Genomic DNA, 12,068 nt, shown 5'->3' with positions numbered 1-12,068 from the left:
TGTCACCTCTGCAGCTGCCGGCCCGAGGCCTGGGCTGCCTGGTCTCCGCAGCAGCTGCAGGGCGGGGCCTCGAGGCAGCTCCCGGGCCAGATGGCCGCCTGGCTGGCCATGTCCAGCAACGTTCGGCCCCCGCCGTTGCGACAGCCTCCTGCCATCCCTGTGCCTCAGGCCTCGCCAGCCACAGCGGGGACACACAGGCCAGGCCTGCTGGCTGCCGGGCGCCATCTCAGGTGGCCTGGTGTGGCCCCTCCCGGGCCCGAAGGAGGATGTAACTCCAGGAAGACTGGAGACCTTCGGACCAGGAAAACGCAGGGGCCTCTCTCCCTGTCCCCTCCCCTGAGTGATGTCCCTCCTCCCTTAGCCACTCCTACCCAGCACACCCCCGGCCTCTCGCTGGCTGCATCCCCTGCTGCTACGTGGACCCCCTCCATGCCCCACGACCTCCGTCTGGGCCCCAAGGAGCCCTTTGTCCCACCAGCCAGGCAGGGCAGGCCAGGACACTCTGCCCACCCCAGGACCTTCTCCCCCCGCCTGGCTGGGGAGCTGTGTGCCTGGGCTGGGCAGGTGGGCACGTCAGAGCACTCAAGATCAGGATGGGGCACCTGTGGGCATTGGACAGACACCTCCACCCTGCTTTCACTCAAGAGACACGACTACACCCCCTGCCTTGTGCCATGCCAAGTCTCAGCAGCAAGGATCTGGTGGAGAGCGCGGGGTGGCAGGGTCACGTGACACGGGAGCTCCTTGGAGAGGGCGAGTGGGAGTGATCAAGAAGGCCCACTCCCAGGGGGTGCTGCTGGAGCAGAGACAGGACTGGGGAGGAGCCAGGAAGGGCTCTTGGGGAGACTTGTGTGGAACCTGAGGACTCACGAAAGGCCCCAGGGTCTTGCCGTGTGCTGGGCCCTCCAGTTAATCTCCCCCTTTTGCAGATGAGAATATTAAGATCTGGAGAGGTTAAGGGTCATGCCCAAGGTTGGAAGGGGGTAGAGGCAGGGCTCTGAGCAAGACTCCGAGAGGCAGTCCCCTCTAGGTTCACTCTGACCTGACTTGAAATCAGCTGCCCAAGCTGGGGTGGGGGTGGGGTGTGGAAGTGAAGGAAGGGGCTGACCTCCTCAGGAAGGGGTCCCCAGAGTGCCTGGGCCTTGGGAGCCAGGGCAGTCTTGCTGGCTCTGAGCACAGTGCAAGTCCAGGGTACCAAGCCAAAGACCGCTGAATTTAGGAAATAAAAATGCAAGCTGCCTGGTGAAATCTGAATTTCAGATAAACAAGTAATAGATTTTAGTATAAGAATGTGTCTTTCCTTCCCCCAGACTTTAAGTCCTAACTGTGGTGGGCCCCAGGGCCTCTCGTCACTCTTCAGGCCCCCAGCCCACCAGAGTTTAAATAGGACTCCTGGAGCCCCACCCCTACCCTCATCTCACAGCCAGGAACCCCCCGCCCAGGGGTCCTGGCCTCCCAAGAGCATGGTTGGGGGGCTCCCACCGCGTCTTGCTGCCTCTTTGCCCTTGTGTGCCTGGCTGGTGGGGGTCCTGCCTTTGTAATCCAGCACCCCTGACACTACTCCCGCTTCTAGTCAAGGCCTCCTTTCTACTGCGCTGAACCCCACCCCTGCCCACCCTCTATCTCCCAGGGTTCTGGGCTGTGCAGGTGAGAATGCAGGAGACGCTGCCGGACTTGGATCCTGGTTCAACAACTGACTGCCTGCTGTGTGGCCCTGGCGCCTTCAGAACCAAAACCAGTGTGATAATCAGAGTGCCTCACTAAACCAACAGGGCTGCTGGGATAGCTGAGCAGCGGTCCACAGCGCCTCCATCCTGCTCTGTAAAGGCAGCTGGGAAAAGACTGCCAGCCAACAGCCTCTCCAAGCTCATTGCTCTGTTTTTCTCAGGCTCCTTCCTTAACCCAGGACCTAGGTGACCCTCACACCTTCACGTGGCCTTGCGCCTGAAAGGCCAGCTCAACCCCTTCAAGGCGTTACCTCTCCCTGAGCACTCCCCCCTCCCCCCTCCCAGCCCCCAGCCCGGCTCTGGGCTTTGGGTGCAGTTCCCTCTCTCTCCATCACCGCGATGGTCCCCTCACCCCATCAAGCCTTCTGGGACCGGCACGGTCCCCAAGGCTCACAGCTCCGTGCACCTGGCTCCCATCAGAGGCTGCGCTGGGTCTGCTGAGAGGATGAGAGTGCCCAGTATTGGAATACCAAGGCTGAGAACCCGCCCAAGCGTCTGGAAAAGGGGCCCAGCTAAATTAAATTCCATATGAGGCTTTCAACGAAAGGGGGTGTCATCTTCTCAATATATACGACTGCCCCCGCCCCCTCCTCCATCCCAGGGCGGGCACCCCCCGAGGTGGCGGCGCGTCCCGGCTGCGCCTTCGGGAGACTGGCGCTGGCGCCGGCTGGGAGAGGAGCTGGTGCTCGGAAGGGGTCTCTTAACAGACGGGCGCAGTTGGGACCCCATGGGGGGGACCCCGAGGATGAAGCGGCAAGTATCGCGAGAGAGCCCCCTCCCCCGCCGCGTCCCGCGTCCCCTCCCACCCCAGCGCCCCAGATGGCGGCGCGCGGGGCCCGGCCGGGCGGGGCGGACAGGGAAGGGGCGGCGTGGGTGACCTCAGCGGTTCCGCCGCTCCGGGAAGTCGCCTCGGCCCGCCCCCTCCAGCCCCCGCCCCGAGTTTCGCTCTCTCCGGGGCGGGGCAAGCGGCGAGTGCTGCCGGGCCAGCCAAGTTGGAGCGCGCCCCGCCCGGCGCCCTCCCCGTCCCCGCGCCCTCCCCGCCGGGGCGCGCTGCCCGCAGCTCCGCACGCGCCGGGGCGGCACCGGGGAGGGCGCGCGGCGCGGGAAGCGGCCGGAGAGGAGCTCGGGGCGGCGGAGGTGAGCGCGGGGGGCGGGCGCCGGGCATTGCCCGCCCCGCCTGCCGGCCCGCTCCCCGCGGTCGCGCTGCCTTAAATGGGGCCCCGCGGCGGCGGCGGCGGCAGCATCTGGCGGGCCGAGCGGCAGCTGGAGGCGGCGCGGAGGCGCGGACCAGGGGCGGCGGCGGCGGCGCGGCGACTCGGGCGTCGGGGGACGCGGCCGGCGGCCGCCCCAGAGTGAAGTTCAGGGGCGCCCGCGCGGGGAGGGGCGCCCCGGGCGGAGACGCGCGCAGGTTCGCGCGGCTCCGGCCCCCTCCGCTGGCGCCCCGGGACCCGCCCCCGCGGCGGAGCAGCTCCTGTTTACTTTCGATCGAGTTTTTCCTGCTCGGGGCAGGTGCCCAGGGCGGCTCCGGGCGGGCAGTCGCGCGCGGCGCCCCGCGCCCCTCTCCCCGCGCTGCCCGCACTCGGGAAGGGCTGATCGGGCGCCTGGGGGGGCGAGTGGCGGCCGCGGCGTCTCCAGGCGCGCTCACGGGCGTCCCGTTTGTGCCCAGGTGATGACCGCGGCGGCATGGAGTTCCCGGAGCACGGCGGGCGGCTGCTGGGCCGCCTGAGGCAGCAGCGCGAGCTGGGCTTCCTGTGCGACTGCACCGTGCTGGTGGGCGACGCGCGCTTCCCGGCCCACCGCGCTGTGCTGGCCGCGTGCAGCGTCTACTTCCATCTCTTCTACAGGGACCAGCCTTCGGGCAGCCGCGACACGGTGCGGCTCAACGGCGACATCGTTACGGCTCCTGCCTTCGGCCGTCTGCTGGACTTCATGTATGAGGGCCGCTTGGACCTGCGCAGCCTGCCCGTCGAGGACGTCCTGGCCGCCGCCAGCTACCTGCACATGTACGACATCGTCAAGGTCTGCAAGAACAGGCTCCGCGAGAAGGAGCGCGCGCTGCCCCCGGAGACGCCCGCCCCCGGGGCAGAGCCACCGGGTCGGCCTCCGGGCCCTCTGTCTGCCTGGGCCCCCGCGCCCTGTCCAGCTTCTCTGAAGGCCAGGCTCCCTCCCGCTGGGCCAAAGGCCACCCGCCCTCCGCCCGCACCGGGACCTCCCCCTTGGCAGACGCCTAGAGAATCAGACGGGGCCCTGGACCTGTCGCTGAAGCCCGGCCCGAGGCGGCCGCCCGTCCGCCCACCCTGCGCCCTTCAGACCGCCCCCTGCCGCCAGAAGCAGCCCGGGGCCCAGCCGGTGGTGAAGGAGGAGCCAGACTCGGAGTCCGAGCGGGAGGACGGCAGCAGCAGCCCTCGGAGCGCCCACAGCCCCCTGCGGCCCCCCGGTGTTCCCGCGGCGGAGCCCCTGGTCGGGGGCTTGGGGCCGCTGCCAGTCCGCGGGGTGGGCAGCGGGGCGCCGGGGCCTGAGGCGGAGCGGGGGGAGCTGGAGGCCGCGTTGCGGCCGAGCGGGCGCCTCTGCCTCTGCCCGCTGTGCGGCAAGCTGTTCCCCGGCGCCCACGTGCTGCAGCCGCACCTCAGCGCCCACTTCCGCGAGCGGGACGGCGGCCGCGCGCGGCTCTCACCCGACGGGGCGGCACCCACGTGCCCGCTCTGCAGGAAAACCTTTTCTTGCACGTACACGCTGAAGAGGCACGAGCGCACGCACTCGGGCGAGAAGCCCTACACGTGTGTGCAGTGCGGCAAGAGCTTCCAGTATTCGCACAACCTGAGCCGCCACGCCGTGGTGCACACACGCGAGAAGCCGCACGCTTGCCGCTGGTGCGAGCGCCGCTTCACGCAGTCGGGGGACCTCTACCGCCACGTCCGCAAGTTCCACTGTGGCCTGGTTAAGTCCCTGCTGGTGTGAGGGCCGCGGGGGGGCCGACGGAGGGGTCGAGGTGGTGTGAGGGCCGGCGGAAGGGCCGAGGGAGCGTGAGGGCCACCGGAGGGGCCGAGGGGGTGTGAGGGCCGCGGAGGGGCCGAGGGACGTGGCGCCCTGAGCTCAGCAGGAGAAGCCCCCAGGGCTGGGCCGGCCCAGCAGAAGGAACCCTGCTGCCCTGGGAAAATGGCCCCAGACTTGGACAGCCCTCCTCCAGACTTGGCCCTCCGTGCCAGCTCACTCTTGTCCCTGGACCGGACCTGACCAGACACTGAACTCCTGCGTCCAGCCTATGAACTCCTCTCTCCAGCCTGTCCCAAGGAGTGTCCAAAGGGTCCGAAGGGCCCAAAGGGCCCAGGCTCCCCAGCGAGAGGAGACCAGCTGACCCTCCTCCCAGGCTTTCCTGACCACCCCACGGGCAGGCTCGGGGGCACTCTGTGAGCCTGGCACTGCGCTTGGTGAAGGATGGCCACTCACACTTGCTGTCAGTGTGAGTCCCAACGGGAGCTCGGATGGAACAGACCACTCCTGGCAGGTGGCAGTGGGAACCCCTGCGGGGCGCCCCTGGGCACAGTGAGCACCAGCAGGGCCCTCAGGGCACAGCTGGTGTCCCAGGGGTGCGGCCCCAGCAGGAACCGGGATGGCAGCAGCAGAACCAGCTGGGGGCAGAGGGCTGCGGAGTTGTGGGCGCTGGGGAGGGAGGCAGGCCCTCCGGAGCTCTGGTCCTGCCCACACCGCAACGCAGGGCGGAGAGTGGAGTTTGAAAACATTTCTCTAGATACAGAAGGAGGCTCTGGAGGTTGCCAGATGTTGGTGTGTGGTTGCTGGGCCATGCCACTCCCCTGCCTGAGCACAGGGACCAGTGTGCCTCCTGGCCTCCCCAGGGAGGTGCCGAGGGGGGCTGGGAATGCAGCCCCCCGCCTGGAGTATTCCTGGTCAGTGGTAGGCCTGACCCTGAAGGTCATCTCTCCACCTGATCGTGGTCTCCCTGGAGCTACTGGTCATTGCCAGAGTGCTGTAGGGGGACCAAAGGCTGCAGTTTGGATCAGAGCCAGGTGGGCAGAGTTTCCTTTCCCTCCGGGGAGTGGGGGGGGGGGGCGGGGTCTGGGTGAAAGCAGGCATTGCTCGGGGCAGGGTGGGGGGAAGGCATGTGTCCTCCAGGCAGCGGCCACAGGACCCCACACACTGCTTGCAGAGGCTGATGCTCCTAAAACACAGAAGGCTGCTGCTTTTGTGCTTGGTGGAGGCACTCCGCCTCGTCTGCCTGCTCCCTGGGCAGGTCTCTGCTGGGTCCCAGTGGGTGGGCAGAGGTGGGGCCGCCCCAGGTTCTGGGGGTCTTGAAGGCGGCAGAGCCGCCCAGACTCCTGGTTTCCCCAGAGCGTGGGCTCTTTCTGCTGTGACCGGAAGTGGTGCTGAGGTCCGAGTTCAAGTTTTAAATTATTGCTCGGCTCCTGACAACACTTGATGTCGTATTTATTCGTCTGCCTGATCTGGAGTGAGAAGACTGTTGGCCTTTGCAGCAGGTGGGCAAGCGGGGGCCATCCCCCCGCAGGCCCTCAGCCCTCCCGGTGTGTGGGCAAGCTGACCTGCAGACAGAGAGAGCACCGGGGGAAGGGGACCCTGCTTCTGATTGTCCTGGCTCCCAGCCCTGCACCTCTCGAAGTGCTGGTGGGACCGCACGCACGGGTAATGTGCTCCATGATCGGATTTCCATGTGTGAGTGTGTGTGTGAGTGTGTGTGCGTGTGTGAGACAGAGTCTGCCTGTGTGGGCATCTGTGTCCAGCAGAGGCGGGGCCCGAGCCGGACCAGCACCCGAGCCCCCGCCCCAGCGGGCAGTGGGGAGATGAAGCCTCAGCCTTGGTTTTCCCCACGGGGTTTCCACTGGGGAAGAAATTTATTTTCCTGGGGCAGGAAGCCAGCCTGTCCTGAGTTATCAACACTGGATTCATTGTCTTCTGCAAACAGTTACTGTGAAGTTAATGTACAGAGAAGTGGTCAGTTTTATGTTTAACAACTGACACAGTTCAGATAAAATATATATATATATATACACACACGTATTTAAGACACTAACCGTGTGGGATCGTGTTGCGGAGGCGTGTGTAGAGAGACCTTGCTGGGGGCGCCTGCTGTGTGGGGCCCTCCTAGACGGCCCAGCCTCCCGCCCCTCGGGCGCCGCTGCCCCTGGGGGGTGTCCTCCGTGTGCCCGGAGGACAGTCGTTGGCGCTCGGCGGGAGGACTTCTGGCATGTGCCCGCCTGCTGTGACGGTCTCCCCCCTCCCCACCGTGCACGTCGTCGTCTCAGTGGTAATAAAGCCCACCCCAGGTGGAGATGGCCGTTGTTGTTCCTGGGGACACCAGTGCAAGTGGGAGTCGGAAGTGCCACTGGTCTTCGGGGGGACCCGGGTGTGCAGTGGGCACTCCAGGAGCCCTGTCCCGGGTGCCACCCGCCGTGTCTCCTGGGCGCAGGGGGCTGCAGCATGCTGTGCACCGGTGATGGACCCTCTTTCCCCGGATGGTGACCTCGCCCCCCCCCCCGCAACCTGGGGAGCAGGCAGCAGGCTGGGACCTGGTGAGGCAGCTCGTGGCCTCACCTGGCGTGGGGGTGCCTCCTGAGGCCCCCAGCCCTCTGGTTCTGGGTCTCGTCCCCCTGCTCCAGAGGCAGTCCCCATCTGCTGCCCCCCCTTCCACCCTGTGCCTCTCCCCTCCCTCCACACCCCGTTTGTACACCCCTGCCTCCCCCTGGGCGGGACGGACCCTCACAAGAGGCGAGCAAGGCTGGGCAGGGGTCTCCTGCCCGCCCCCCCCACCCCCACCCTGTGGCACCCAGCTTGATCTCGGGACGGCTGAGTGGGACCCGGTCGGGCGAGTCAGTCTGGACAGGCTTGGCCACTGGGGTTTCTAGGACCCCTGAGCCAGCTCCAGCTGATGGCAGGGCTGATGGGCAGTCTGCATGGGCATTCCAGCCCCCTCCCCACACAGGGGCCTGAAGCTGGCTTCCTTGAGCCCCATCGCCAGGCCCGGGGCACACAGCCTGATGTGTGTCCCCGGCCGTAACACCCAGCAGGAAGAGCTGAGACGGACCCTGGAGAGGGTGGGGCCGGGGGCCTCGCTTGCTGAGAGGACCCCGGAGGCTGGCCGGGTGAACTAGTGCCCGGAGGACTGGGTCCTGGGCCTTCGAGGCCTTCCCAGCCCGGACCCTGAGTGCACGCATCCTTGCTTCTGGGAGGTGGCACCTGCCCAGCCCAGCCCAGCCTGCCTCTCAAGGAGCCTTCTTCCTGGACCGGAGCCACTGTCCTGCAGGGAGGCCCTGCCCTGTTCCCAGCTGGGCCCGTGACTCAGCCCAGGCCTTCTCAGAACCCAGAGGAGGCTGTTGCCGTGCCAACCCGGGCAGGGCAAGAGGGCAGTCAGAAGGTACCTGGAGGGGGACGCTGACCAGGATGGGCTTCCGGGACCCCTCCTGCCAGCCCGGCTCTGCCCAGCTGAGCTCACACTCTGCCCCCGTGCCCATCATTGAAGCTGCTGCCCCCATGCCTGGGGGGAGCATCCAGCCTAAAGCACATGGAGGGAGGGGCCTGGCTGGCCTGCAGTCGCAGAGCCAGTGGGTGGCAAACCCAGGCGCTCCTACCAACCTCAGCTGATGCTGCCCTGCTGGCGCTGGCGCTGCCCCTCCCCCTTGGCGCAGTGGCACTAGAGGCACAAGGGCAGGGCTCTGGGCTGAGAGGCGTCCCCATGACCACCAGCAGGGCGGCACCCAGGACCCTCCAGGAGCGCACGGCACAGGCGCCCCAGGCCACGGGCCGCCCTGCGGAGGTGGCAGCATGAGGGGCCATGTGTGAGTGGGTGCAGCTGTGCGGTGCCCAGGGTGCCCCGGGGAAGCTGCCAGCTTTGAGGCAGGGAGCGCCCAGGACAGGTCCGGCCAACCTCGGGCCCCCATCCCCAGCTTCCTCTGACCCCCGCCCCGGGCCTCGCCGCTCCCAGCACTCGTGCCCGCTGGTGAGTGACGTCCACCTTCAGACCCTCAGGACAGATGCACAGGCTTCTGGCCCACGGGCTCCATCCCAGCCCGGGTGCGGGTGGGTGGGCTGTCCAGCCTCTGCCGGGTCCCCTGGCCCGACACTGCTCACCCTTTTCCACAGCCCCGAGCCCGCCCGGCCACGGTCACTGGCATCGTCACAGCGCCTCCCCTCCATGCCCCCTGCTCCGCATCCAAGGTCACCTCCACCCACCCTTAAGGCGGGGCCCCACAGGACCCCCCCATCGAGCCCAGTTTCCAAGCTGAGGGCCTGGTGCTGAGCAGCCACAAGCCGAGGAGGGGCGCGGCTGTCTGTGCCCCTCCTGTGCTGCCCCCGGCCCGTCGCCTCCCCCCACCTGCTCAGAAGAACAGACGTCTGCGCCCTCCCCACCCGGCCCGGCCACCTGGCCTCCCAGCACCTGCCCCCAGGTCCCATCCTCTCCCGCCTCTGAGCCCTTGCGGGGGAACAGGCACCGTGGCACACAGCTGCTGAGGGGAGCCTGGGCACGGCCAGCGGGCATGCCAGCGGCACTGCTGCTGACGATGCCAACAGGGAGGAAGGCGCAGGGCTTGGCCCCAGGGCTCCCCAGAGCAGGGGAACGCGTCCCCAGGGTGCTGGCCGTGGCGGGGGGTGTGGGGCCTGCCGGCACTTGGAGGAGCATCACTTTTGGGTCCCAGGCCTCCTGGGCCACCATGCCCCCGACCTGCCTCCTCCCTCCTACAGCTGCCCTTACCCAGCCCTGGGGGGCTGCGGAGGGTGGGAGGTGGTGGGCAAACCCCAGCAGCCGCGGAGGAGTCCAGGGACGGCTGGTTGGAGGGCCAGGACCCGGTAGGGACAGTTCAGAGAGGAAACCCACTGCTCTGACTCGATGTCCAGGCTGCCCGGCCCCAGCTCCAGCTGGGCCAGCAGGTAGCCCTGTAGAGAAGTCCGGCTCTGGGGCAACCAGAGCTCGCCTCCCTGAGTTGGGATTCAAATGGGTTTGTTTTCACCAGTTGGAACAGAAATCTGTGTACAGAGAAAGCCCATTTCCTTGCCTTCTTCAGCAGACAGCTGGGGCCTCAAAAATTAGGTTCTGGAGCCAATTCCAATGTGTGCGCGTGTGTGCCCATGTGCATGCATGTATGAATGCATTGCGTGGGTGTGCATGTGTGTGCACATGTGTGTACCTGTTTATACATGTGTGTGCATGTGTGTGTGCGCGTGCGTGTGTGTCTTGGGGGGGAGGTGTTCCCACCCCTCCAACAAGCAGTGCTCCAGTACCAGCTGGGTGGTACAACTCAATCCCATTCTGACACTGTCTACCCAAAGCTCAGACCCACGTTTAAGGGCTCAGTCCCACAAGACAGTTCTGCCCCCCCAATTCTGATGCTAGTCCCAAGCCCGGGTTGTCACCTGTACCGCTAACACTTGGGTTATGGAGCAGAGGCTCCCCTGACCCCAGGAAAACAGTTTTTATTACATCCTTGGCTTATAAAGAAAAAGGATATAATTCAGGATCAGCCAGAGGGTTCCTGGGGCAAGCTGTAGGAGCAGGTATGAGCTTCCAAGCCCCTTCTGGTTGAACCACTCGCCCTGAACCTCCATGGGCTGACCAGCCGGGACGCCCCGAACCCGGTCCTGTGGGGGCTTCCTGGAGGCTTTGTGCCTGGGTGCATTGATTAGGTCACTGACCGTGGATGATCGAGTCCATCGCTGGCTCCCCGCCCCCGAGAGGTCAGGGGGCGGGGCTGTCACCCGTGGTGGTCCTCCTGGCAGCTGTCCCCACCCTCAGGGGCCTCCAGTCACCTCCTTCACAGGAAACAGATGACAGCTTGATGGGTTTCTTCACGCAGGAAACGCTGAGGGTTTCGGGGGCTCTGTGCCAGAGACAGGAACGAAGACCAAATATGTGTGTGTGTGTTTTTTTGGTTGTGCCTACCATGTGGCTTGTGAGATCTCAGTTCCCTGACCAGGGACTGAACTCAGGCTCCGGGCAGTGAGACCGCAGTCCTAGCCCCTGGACTGCCTGGGATTCCCTGTATTTCTCACTGTGAATCATGAACCGCAGCCTGGCGTCTGTCTCTACTGGTACTGCTGGTTGGCTGGCACTGCCCTCACACAGCACCACGGGGGGCCTGGACCACGGGCGTCGCCACTCACCCCTGGAGCCTGGGATCCTGGATCCAGGAGCACAGGCCCGGCTCCCCATGAGGCCTGTCTCCGTGGGGTGTAGATGCCGTGTCCTCACGTGGGCGCCCCTCTGTGCCTGTCTCTGTCCTCACCTCCTCTTAGAGGGTCTCCAGTCAGACTGGACGAGGGCCCACCCTGGGACCCCAGTTCACGCTCATCACCTCTTCAGAGACGCCGTCTCCAAAAGCAGTGACGCTTGAGCTTTGGGGTCAGGGTCTGCACGATCTGAATTTGGGGGCACAGTCCAGCCCATACCTTTGGTGTTTCAGAAGGGCATGGAGGCTGGCTGACCCTGGCCTAGGAGCAGGGAGGTTCAGACCCCAGCCTGGCCCTGTCTGGATCCAGACGAGCCACCGCAGTCTTCTTGGAGGTGAAGTTTGTTGGTGTTTCCGTTTTGCCCTTCAGCCCACAGGCCGCGGGCTGCAAGGCACTCAGAGCCACAGCTCTGGGCACGTTGCCCTCCCCAGGAGCCCACAGGCCAAACCCTGTTCTGCCCACACCCTCCCCAGGGGCCACAGCCCTTGAACTCCCCCGCCCCAGGGTGGCCCACACGGGTTCCACTTCCTCGCAGGGGGCGCAGACAGACCTTTTCTCCTATCAGCCCCCACCAGCCGGCCAGGAATGGAGGCACCTGTTTCCCCATCACTCCTCACAAGACCCCAGCCCGCTCGGGGCTCAGGCGTCCAGGTAAAGCCCCTCCCTTCCTCACGCCTCTGGGCTCTTGGCCCTCCTCCCCCCTCCATCACCCCCTCCAGGTGCCAAGGCCCCCGAGACTCAACCTTGTGCAGGAAATGCAGCCAGCACCCTGCCCTGGGCTCCCAGGCCTCTTCCCTGCCCCCTCAGCCCCCACCCCCGCCTCCGTCACCACCAGTAAGGGCATCTGCTCTGGGACTCCTTCCCTCACCCCTGGCCTGATCCGGCTGCAGTAATAATTCAGGCTTGCAGGTATGAACCCACAAAACGTGTCACCTCCTCACCACGCCTCCCCCTGCCCCCCTCTCTGTTCACTGCCCCTGCCCAGGCCTTGAGCCACTGGCCCTCTTTTTTGATCAAAGCCCAGGGTAAAACTGGAACCTGGGCAGCTGTAAATGTTCCCTTCACTGTGGAGTCCTCCAAAAAGGCAGGGCTGATGGCTCCAGGACTCGTGAGCATCTACCTGACCTCCTCCCGTTTCATAAGAGAGAG

The 12,068-nt window shown here is 66.0% G+C and overlaps 1 protein-coding gene across 2 annotated transcripts; it reads left to right on the top strand.

Annotated features, from left to right (window-relative positions):
* Positions 1-2,283: 2,283 nt before the first annotated feature.
* On the top strand, positions 2,284-7,029 carry ZBTB42 (zinc finger and BTB domain containing 42). Of its 2 annotated transcripts, none has more exons than XM_025271626.3 (2): positions 2,284-2,864; positions 3,394-7,029. In XM_025271626.3, exon 2 carries the CDS (start codon positions 3,411-3,413, stop codon positions 4,683-4,685), a length of 1,275 nt encoding a protein of 424 aa, XP_025127411.1. In that variant the 5' UTR covers positions 2,284-2,864; positions 3,394-3,410; the 3' UTR covers positions 4,686-7,029. The 2 variants fall into 2 exon arrangements, with proteins under 2 accessions (XP_025127411.1, XP_025127412.1); XM_025271627.3 differs by having other exon boundaries at positions 2,287-2,864; positions 3,572-7,029.
* Positions 7,030-12,068: the final 5,039 nt, after the last annotated feature.

Source organism: Bubalus bubalis, chromosome 20, assembly GCF_019923935.1.
Source record: "Bubalus bubalis isolate 160015118507 breed Murrah chromosome 20, NDDB_SH_1, whole genome shotgun sequence".
In the NCBI taxonomy this organism is placed as follows: Eukaryota; Metazoa; Chordata; class Mammalia; order Artiodactyla; family Bovidae; genus Bubalus; species Bubalus bubalis.
Note: the sequence above shows the minus strand (reverse complement) of the source record. Positions and strands in the feature narration are given on the sequence as shown.

Bases quoted from the DNA above. Each gene is read 5' to 3' on its own strand.
- ZBTB42 (XM_025271626.3), top strand. From the start codon at position 3,411: ATGGAGTTCCCGGAGCACGGCGGGCGGCTGCTGGGCCGCCTGAGGCAG.